At 41.3% G+C, this 10832-nt stretch overlaps 1 protein-coding gene across 1 annotated transcript; it reads right to left on the reverse strand.

The window, feature by feature from the left end:
* Window positions 1-2981: 2981 nt before the first annotated feature.
* Window positions 2982-10832, reverse strand: LOC115149603 (gastrula zinc finger protein XlCGF7.1-like). Its single transcript, XM_029692556.1, has 2 exons — window positions 10785-10832; window positions 2982-3882 (listed from the first exon to the last, which is right to left on the reverse strand). Exons 1-2 carry the CDS (start codon window positions 10830-10832, stop codon window positions 3094-3096), a joined length of 837 nt encoding a protein of 278 aa, XP_029548416.1. The 3' UTR covers window positions 2982-3093.

Below are 10832 nucleotides of genomic sequence, written 5' to 3' on the forward strand. Positions count from 1 at the left end.
AAGACACCCCCCAATAAAGGAGTGGTTCTGCAGGTGGGGACCACAGACCACTTCTCAGTTCCTATGCTTCCTGGCTGATGTTTTGGTCACTTTTGAATGCTGGCGGTGCTTTTCACTCTAGTGGTAGCATGAGACGGAGTCTACAACCCACACAAGTGGCTCAGGTAGTGCAGCTCATCCAGGATGGCACATCAATGCGAGCTGTGGCAAGAAGGTTTGCTGTGTCTGTCAGCGTAGTGTCCAGAGCATGGAGGCGCTACCAGGAGACAGGCCAGTACATTAGGAGACGTGGAGGAGGCCGTAGGAGGGCAACAACCCAGCAGCAAGACCGCTACCTCCGCCTTTGTGCAAGGAGGCGCAGGAGAAGCACTGCCAGAGCCCTGCAAAATGACCTCCAGCAGGCCACAAATGTGCATGTGTCTGCTCAAACGGTCAGAAACAGACTCCATGAGGGTGGTATGAGGGCCTGACGTCCACAGGTGGGGGTTGTGCTTACAGCCCAACACCGTGCAGGACGTTTGGCATTTGCCAGAGAACACCAAGATTGGCAAATTCGCCACTGGCGCCCTGTGCTCTTCACAGATGAAAGCAGGTTCACACTGAGCACGTGACAGACGTGACAGAGTCTGGAGACGCCGTGGAGAACGTTCTGCTGCCTGCAACATCCTCCAGCATGACCGGTTTGGCGGTGGGTCAGTCATGGTGTGGGGTGGCATTTCTTTGGGGGGCCGCACAGTCCTCCATGTGCTCGCCAGAGGTAACCTGACTGCCATTAGTTACCGAGATGAGATCCTCAGACCCCTTGTGAGACCATATGCTGGTGCGGTTGGCCCTGGGTTCCTCCTAATGCAAGACAATGCTAGACCTCACGTGGCTGGAGTGTGTCAGCAGTTCCTGCAAGAGGAAGACATTGATGCTATGGACTGGCTCGCCCATTCCCCAGACCTGAATCCAATTGAGCACATCTGGGACATCATGTCTCGCTACATCCACCAACGCCACGTTGCACCACAGACTGTCCAGGAGTTGGCGGATGCTTTAGTCCAGGTGTTGTAGGGAGGTCATACAGGCACGTGGAGGCCACACACACTACTGAATCTCATTTTGACTTGTTTTAAGGACATTACATCAAAGTTGGATCAGCCTGTAGTGTGGTTTTCCACTTTAATTTTGAGTGTGACTCCAAATCCAGACCTCCATGGTTTGATGAATTGGATTTCCATTGATTATTTTTGTGTGATTTTGTTGTCAGCACATTCAACTATGTAAAGAAAAAAGTATTTAATAAGATTATTTCATTTATTCAGATCTAGGATGTGTTATTTTAGTGTTCCCTTTATTTTGTTGAGCAGTGTATTTTCATTGTGAGAAAAAAGCTATTGGTTTTCTACCCAAAGTTGGAAAGAAATTGTTGTGAGCCATTTAATAAACACAGCAATATTGATTAAAAAAACGTGTGGCGTTAGTATTCACACAGTTCGCAACGAGCCAGGCGGCCCAAACTGCTGCATATACCCTGACTGTTGCAGAGGTGACACATTTTCCCTAGTTAACTCTTTCACACGTACCATCACACGGGGTGTGATCGTTCTACAGTGGTCCCTGAACCGTACGATCACACCCATGTGATTAGAACAGTCATTTTGAACGGCCAGTTTCGAATGACGCAACAATCAGCATTTGAGCTGGCCACATTTTTTTTCAGAAACTATTTACACAAACACAGTCCTTACAAAGTTATGTCCAGAATGTGAGCAGTTTATTTTTGGATGCAATGTTTAGATATTCACAGAAGTATCTATAGCACAACACGATCATCCTAACCGGAAAAATGTAGGCTACATTTGTCGTAGCGCCAACTGAGGAAAGATTGACCCAACACAAGCGGTCATATTTATCTAACTCTGGGCTGACATAAACTACAATATGAATTAGCTAATAGCAATTACTATGTATAATTAATCACATCACGGGTGAGCTCACCATTGATCAAAATCATTAGGTAAAACACTTTCTAGAAATCGAAAGTAATCCGTTGATTAGTTTCAGCACGCAGCCATGCATTTTTCCCCCTTACAGAAACCGAAGACAAGATGAGTTTGGTCTGTTTATAGTGTTGAAGGGGTGTGTCATCTACCGTCGTTCACATCCCACCATTCATTTCCAGAAGTCCTCAAAAAATGAGTGAACTCGTACTCACCTCATTTTGTTATAACATCTTTTGGTCAAACAGACGATTACGTGAAACCCAGAATGCATTGTATGTCAACAAACATTGCTGCACTGCTGGAAACAGCTTAGCTCATCATAATCAGTACAACCTTCAAAAAAGTATTTTACACACATAATATGCACCCATTACAATCTACGCAAGAATCGGAATGCATGATTTGTCACCTAGAATTGAAAACGTGAATAAAACAGTAAATACACAAATAATTACCACACAAAACATTTTCTGACAGTGATTTATTGATACAAATGGCGGTGCAGGCAATCAATCACGGTAACCTCTCACTCCCACTCTGAGCCGTTCAGTGTTGTTGTTTATGTAACAATCACATTCTGGAATGGAGAGAACGTTCGAACATCACGTGCATAAAAAAATCTCACGCTGAGGCGACCGTTAGAGATATTTGGAACTCACGCATGAGAGGGTTAAAATAAATTCATGTTAGCAGGCAATATTAACTAAATACTTACATTTACAAAGACCTGAATGTGTTGATTGATTAGTGCGAATAAAAAAATGTTCACTACATTCCACACTCTGTGTTCTCCTACCCAGGTCTGGTGATGGAGATCATTCCACACTCTGTGTTCTACTACCCAGGTCTGGTGTTGGAGATCATTCTACACTCTGTGGATCTCCTTACATGTATTTTCTGATGTTTAATCAGACCACATGAATGAGAGTATCTCTTGTCACATTGATCACAGCTATAAGGCTTCTCTCTTGTGTGTTCTCTGGTGTTGTGTCAGGTTTCTTAGGGAAGCAAAGCTCTTCAAAGTCAGAACAGTGGTAAGATTTGTCTCCTGTGTGTGTTCTCTGGTGTTGTGTCAGGTTTCTTAGGGAAACAAAGCTCTTCAAAGTCAGAGCAGTGGTAAGGTGTCTCTCCTGTGTGTGCTCTCTGGTGATACCAGGCTGTTTGACTGAGTAAAACCCTTCCCACACTGATTACAGCTATAAGGTTTCTCTCCTGTGTGTGTTCTCTGGTGTCCTTTAAGGTGTTCTATCCGAGAAAAGCTTTTCCCACATTGCTCACAGCTATATGGCTGCTCTCCTGTGTGTGTTCTCTGGTGTGATACCAGGTTGCTTGACTGAGTAAAACTCTTGCCACATTGCTCACAGCTATATGGCTGCTCTCCTGTGTGTGTTCTCTGGTGTGATACCAGGTTGCGTGACTGAGTAAAACTCTTCCCACACTGATCACAGCTATAAGGTTTCTCTCCTGTGTGTGTTCTCTGGTGTCCTTTAAGGTGTTCTATCCGAGAAAAGCTTTTCCCACATTGCTCACAGCTATATGGCTGCTCTCCTGTGTGTGTTCTCTGGTGTGATACCAGGTTGCTTGACTGAGTAAAACTCTTGCCACATTGCTCACAGCTATATGGCTGCTCTCCTGTGTGTGTTCTCTGGTGTGATACCAGGTTGCTTGCCTGAGTAAAACTCTTCCCACATTGATCACAGGTGTAAGGCTTCTCTCTTGTGTGTGTTCTCTGGTGTGTTTTCAGATTACTTGAATGAGTAAAACTCTTCCCACATTGATTACAGCTATAAGGTTTTTCTCGTGTGTGTACTCGCTGGTGTTTTTTAAGTTCTGATGAAGATTTGAAATGTTTCCCACAGTCAGAGCAGCAGTGAGGTTTCCTTTCTGTGCGTCTCTGCTGGTGTTTCTTGAGGTGTTCTGATGTGGAGAGACTCTTCTCTGCCTCGTCAGCTTCATGGTGTTGTTGAGGCTCCCCAGAGGTTCCACGATAGTCCTGTCTCTCTCCTGTGTGAAGGACAAAGTCAGACAGTCAATGTAGTGAATGGTTAAATGTTTTTACAAACTTTGACAAAAGTCTTGTTTTAGTTTGATTCTGGTCCAACAGCCACTGTAGCAGGCAGATGATAGAATATACCAGCCACTGTAACAGGCAGATGATAGAATATACCAGCCACTGTAACAGACAGATGATAGAATATACCAGCCACTGTAACAGGTAGATGATAGAATATACCAGCCACTGTAGCAGGCAGATGATAGAATATACCAGCCACTGTAACAGGCAGATGATAGAATATACCAGCCACTGTAGCAGGCAGATGATAGAATATACCAGCCACTGTAACAGGCAGATGATAGAATATACCAGCCACTGTAACAGGCAGATGATAGAATATACCAGCCACTGTAACAGGCAGATGATAGAATATACCAGCCACTGTAACAGGCAGATGATAGAATATACCAGCCACTGTAGCAGGCTGATGATAGAATATACCAGCCACTGATTTTTTACCAGCCCAAATATTTTTTTGCCATGACTGATCACACCAAAAATCACAACAACAAGAAACTAATGAGCAGCTTGGCAATGTTTGTAACACAAGGAATGTAAGTAAGAAGTAATGTGGTATATTACTCAATGTAATTACATTTTTGTGACAAGAGTCTTTTAACCAATGTGTTAAAATAATTCATTTAGATACAATAGTAATGATGAACATGAAGAATCACCAAAGTGCCTCCATAACACAACACATCACAACACACTGTCCTGCCAGATAAACTGCTGATCACTACACACCACACTGTCCTGCCAGATAAACTGCTGATCACTACACACCACACTGTCCTGACAGATAAACTGCTGATCACTACACACCACACTGTCCTGCCAGATAAACTGCTGATCACTACACACCACACTGTCCTGACAGATAAACTGCTGATCACTACACACCACACTGTCCTGCCAGATAAACTGCTGATCACTACACACCACACTGTCCTGCCAGATAAACTGCTGATCACTACACACCACACTGTCCTGCCAGATAAACTGCTGATCACTACACACCACACTGTCCTGACAGATAAACTGCTGATCACTACACACCACACTGTCCTGCCAGATAAACTGCTGATCACTACACACCACACTGTCCTGACAGATAAACTGCTGATCACTACACACCACACTGTCCTGCCAGATAAACTGCTGATCACTACACACCACACTGTCCTGCCAGATAAACTGCTGCCTTATTATTATAGTTCAGGGCTCTACGCTGATATGTGTTCCTAAGTTTATATACTGAACAAAAATATAAACGCAACATGTAAAGTGTTGGTCCCATGTTTCATGCGGGATCGTCTGAGGGAGGGGGTGCGGAGGCGTATTTCTGTCTGTAATAAAGCCCTTTTGTGTGGAAAACTCATTCTGTTTGGCTGGGTCTTGTGCCCCAATTGACTTTTATGAACTGTAACTCAGTAAAATCTTTGAAATTGTTGCATGTTAAAATGTATGGAAAACAAAACAACTGCTGCTTTAAAACCACGTGTGTGTTCATCAGTTCAACAACTGCAGGGTTTGTGCCCCGTTATTAAATATTAGTATTTACTGGTGTTAATCTGACCTTTTGCCTCCTCCTCCTCCTCTCCTTCCTCTTTCACTCCATAAACTGCATCCTCCTCTTTCTCTTCCTCCTCTTCTTTTACTGTAACATCCTCCTCCTCTTTCACTCTGAAGGCGTCTTCCTCTTGTTTAACTGAAACGTCTTTCTCTTCTTCTTTCACGGTAACAGCCTCACCCTCTACTTCTTGTTTTACTGTAACATCCTCCTCTTCCTTCTCCTCTTTCACGACAATGTTCAGCCCCAGAGCTTCTTTCTCCGTCCAGCAGACCTCCTCTTCTTTAACAGGAGGGGAGTAGTTTAGGGAGCTCATGTTCGGGGATGTTAGCTAGCTAGCTATCATTAGCAACCAGGCTAATGCTAACTTAACCAGCCAGCTACTATAGCTGACTAATAAACAATAACGTAATATTAAATTAAATAGATTAACAAGTAGATACGACAGAAGTGTGTCTAAAACACAGTAGCTAATATAGACCGAAAGCGTATAAATAGGTTGAATGTTTCGGCTATGTTGGCTAGCAAGCTACCGAGGTGGTTGACGAGCTGTTTATGAAGAACCGTCCACTAGATTATACGTCACGCTGCAGCATCGCCTGAAAGACGCACATCGCCGTCTGCTGACTGGAGGGAAACGCAGTTGAGGATCACATTTTATATTCAGACTAAGATTATTTTACATGGATTTAATTAAATAATACTATTATATTGAGACATACAAAGACAGGAATGTGTTGGTTGATTAGTGAGAATAAAAAATATTTACTACAGCACATTTAAGCCAGTTTCATTCTGTCAAACTAAATCTAAATAAGTAGCCAGCTACTGTCGGTCTATACTGCTCCTACATGGTGTAACAATACATCATGTAGATGTATATAATGAACAGACTAGGTCTATACTGCTCCTACATGGTGTAACAATACATCATGTAGATGTATATAATGAACAGACTAGGTCTATACTGCTCCTACATGGACTAACAATATATCATGTAGATGTATATAATGAACAGACTAGGTCTATACTGCTCCTACATGGTGTAACAATACATCATGTAGATGTATATAATGAACAGACTAGGTCTATACTGCTCCTACATGGTGTAACAATACATCATGTAGATGTATATAATGAACAGACTAGGTCTATACTGCTGCTACATGGTGTAACAATACATCATGTAGATGTATATAATGAACAGACTAGGTCTATACTGCTCCTACATGGTGTAACAATACATCATGTAGATGTATATAATGAACAGACTAGGTCTATACTGCTCCTACATGGTGTAACAATACATCATGTAGATGTATATAATGAACAGACTAGGTCTATACTGCTCCTACATGGTGTAACAATACATCATGTAGATGTATATAATGAACAGACTAGGTCTATACTGCTCCTACATGGTGTAACAATACATCATGTAGATGTATATAATGAACAGACTAGGTCTATACTGCTCCTACATGGTGTAACAATACATCATGTAGATGTATATAATGAACAGACTAGGTCTATACTGCTCCTACATGGTGTAACAATACATCATGTGGGGCTTTAAGGTAATGCTGTTGGTGTGACGTATAATGTAGTGGACGGAACGCTTCTTTCAACAGCAGCAACAGTTATTCAGCCACCTCGGTAGCTTGCTAGACAAAATAGCCGAACCAATAAAGCTCTTTAGACGCTTTCGTGTATATTAGCCACTGTGTTTTAAACCCACGTCTGTCGTCTAGTTAGTTATCCGATTTAATTTCATATTTACGGTGTTGTTGTTATTATTCAGCTAGCGGGCTGGTTAAGTTAGCATTAGCCTAGCTAGCTAACATACCCAACCATGAGTTCACTAAACTACTCTCCTCCTGCTGAAGAAGAGGTCTGCTGGACGGAGGAAGAGGGTCTGTGGCTGAACGTTGTCGTGAAAGAGGAGGAGGAAGAGGATGTCCCAATACAAAAACAAGTAGAGGGTGAGGCTGTTACAGTGAAAGAAGAAGAGAAAGACGTTACTGTGAAAGAAGAGGAAGACGCATTCAGAGTGAAAGAGGAAGAGGATGTTACAGTGAAAGAAGAGGAGGATGCTGTTTATGGAGTGAAAGAGGAGGAGGAGGGGAAGATGACTGTTACATCGAGAAAGGAGGAGGAGGAAACTGGATATCTGGGCCCGGTTTCCCAAAGGCATGTTAAGGCATCAAATGGTTCTAACGATGAACGGACCCTGATTAACACTAGTAAGTACTGTCTTAAATACAGTGGCACAAACTCTGCAGTTGTTGAGCTGATGTTTGGTGTTAAAGGGTAAATATGCAATAGCTACATCCATATTGTGACTTTTTAAATGATTTATTTATAGCCATTGAGTCTTGAAGAATATAACACATGCCTCATGAACTTAGTTCAACTGTTGTTCCCCATCAGATCCCCTAATAAGCTTTTTTTACTCCAATGTTTAGAAACAATGTAAATGATAAACAAACACTGTAAACACTCAACATGGTTAAAACTATAATGTTGATATCATGGATGGTCAGTCCTTGCATCCGTAGGTCTGTCTATGAATTTGAGAGTAGTTACATTTCTCCAGCCCCATCATCATCTTATAACCAAACTAGTGGTGGAATGGCAGCTTTGTTATTGTATGAACTGTAGATTGGTTGATAGATGTGCTGCTATTTTATAGGGGTAACCTAGGATTTAAATAGCAAAAAAATGGCTGCCCAGAGACTTGGTTTGGTAAACATCTGAGGGATGGGGGCTGGAGAAATGTAACCACTCTCAAATTCATAGAGGAAGCTATTGTAGCAACCGTAACCCAACACCTAGCGACCTCGTCAGGAAGTTCAGACGTCTTGGTGTAACAGTTATAAGGTGTTGGCTTGACAGTCGCTGGACCCAGGTTTGAGTCCAGCTCAGGACTACCCCCTGAGTTGACTACACTATAAATACAAGCACTGGCCATCCATAAGGTCAAAATGATAGTTTTAACCAGATTTCAAGGCTATACAGTGCTTGTTTACAAATTGTGGTGTTATACGAGCTCATGTTCTGGTTTCTGGTGGGGTAATACAGTTAACATTTGAGGCATTTATAAGTTAAATTCTTCAAGAATCAATGGCTATATAGTAAATGGGTCTTTCTATAACTGCCAGTGTAGATTTCCTGTGGGGGTCAAATTGTTAGAGCTGTTGATAAGTCATTAGCTGTGTTAGAATTCTCATACTAACCGTACTATTTGTGATGTTAATTGAGTATATAGTATGCTTATTGGTCATAGTATGATATAGTTAGTATGCCAAAAGTTCCCGGATGTCGTACTAAATTCGCCATAATATGACGTAAACACGCAGTACGTTAGGGCCCATAATGCAATTCTTCAGGAAATCGGCGTGGCTTCACATTGTTTTCAGATTTGTAGAAAATGGCGGAAAATATTCAGCCGAAGTCCAACAAGAGCCGATACAAATTCATTGTTTTAACTAATTATGACAAATGTTAAGAACATTTTGAGCAATGTAATAAAGTTATGACTTTTCAAATAAGTTACCTTACACGTTATTTTGGCTGACAATGTGTTAGCATGTTATTACAGCAGTATGTACCAGTATGTTAACTAGCTACCTACCGTTAGTTGGCTACTTGTACATCAAACTTGCCAGTATATTAACTATATTCTATCTAACTACCTACCCAACGTTTATTGACTTGATTATTCCCGTCATTCTTAGCTTAGCTAAACGGTATAGTCATTGTGCTTTCTCAATGGACATTCGGGTGTTTTCATAAATTCACTCTGACTATCTACTCTGATTTCAGAGCATCTCGTCTGAGTACCAGAGAGCAGAATAATGAATTTACTAGCGCTCAACACCCGTTCAATATGTCCAGGTGTCAGTAAACGTAGGCAACAAAAACCGTAATTAAATGTTTTCCAGCAGCACAGTTACAGTCACCCTGGATAACATGAAAACTGCCTAACCAGCTCTGCTAGGGCGAGTAACATGGTCAGAGTCTCATTTGTGTCTGGAAGTAGCTAGCAAGCTAAGGTCAGAACGGTCAAATCAACCCAACTCCTCGGCCGGAGCGGCCAGTGGCTCCGAGAGCGAAACGGGCTGAATTTATAAACGGACAATCTGACAACGGTCTGAATTTATGAAGCACTCTGGTATTCAAGATTGAATTTAAAAACATGTCTAACTAGTAATGTGTTATGCTAACTAGCTAGCAAGAGGTTGCATAGCAACAGCATAAACATCCGGTAGACAGGAGAAGAGCCTCAACTGAAAGGAAACGGTTCGGTTACAGTATACTACAATTAACTAATAGTATGTAGTATATACTCATTAACTATGTAGTTACAGTATACTACAATTAACTAATAGTATGTAGTATATGCTCATTAAGTATGTAGTTACAGTATACTACAATTAACTAATAGTATGTAGTATATACTCATTAAGTATGTAGTTACAGTATACTACAATTAACTAATAGTATGTAGTATATACTCATTAAGTATGTAGTTACAGTATACTACAATTAACTAATAGTATGTAGTATATACTCATTAAGTATGTAGTTATAGTTTATTACAATTAACTAATAGTATGTAGTATATACTCATTAAATATGCAGTTACAGTATACTAGAATTAATAGTACTCATTAAGTATGTAGTATACAGTATGTTAGTATGGGTATTCAAACACATATTCGCCTTTTTCCATTTATTTTCAATGCCATTACATTAAAGGAGAAACATACCTACATTCCATAACATTTATGAATTGTTAGAAACCTTTGTTTTAAACCCTTCTCAAAGTTGGTGCCTTGCCGGATTTGTATTTTAATTTTATTTAACACTACTTGACTTTCCTTGTATTTATGGCAGTGTAGTTCCCTTCAGGGTCAGTCAACTTTGGTACAACATACTATAGGGAGTCGCGACTTCGGTTGAAGGATCTAAAATCACATCTGAAAAGGCCAATGAAATCCGCTCCTGGTTGCAAGTCCCGCCTTCCACAGGTGATGAGCGTCAGGCTGGGATTCATTCCTTCCATTATTCCGCCCTTCACCTCGGTGTCAACAGGAACAATTCATGCTACTAAAACATACAATTGGAACACGAGACTGTCTTACGTTGCTCCAACTAAACTGACCCTTAGTGGTAGAGTGTGATCACCCCCTGGACTTTGTGTGGTTCTCAT

The sequence above is a fragment of the Salmo trutta genome, chromosome 15, assembly GCF_901001165.1.
Source record: "Salmo trutta chromosome 15, fSalTru1.1, whole genome shotgun sequence".
NCBI classification, from domain to species: domain Eukaryota; kingdom Metazoa; phylum Chordata; class Actinopteri; order Salmoniformes; family Salmonidae; genus Salmo; species Salmo trutta.

Coding starts and splice junctions, on each gene's coding strand:
- LOC115149603 (XM_029692556.1), bottom strand. CDS start 10,832: ATGAGAACCACACAAAGTCCAGGGGGTGATCACACTCTACCACTAAGG. Junction 3,883..10,784: donor ATCACACTCTACCACTAAGG/GTCAGTTTAGTT, acceptor AAACACCAGCAG/AGACGCACAGAAAGGAAACC.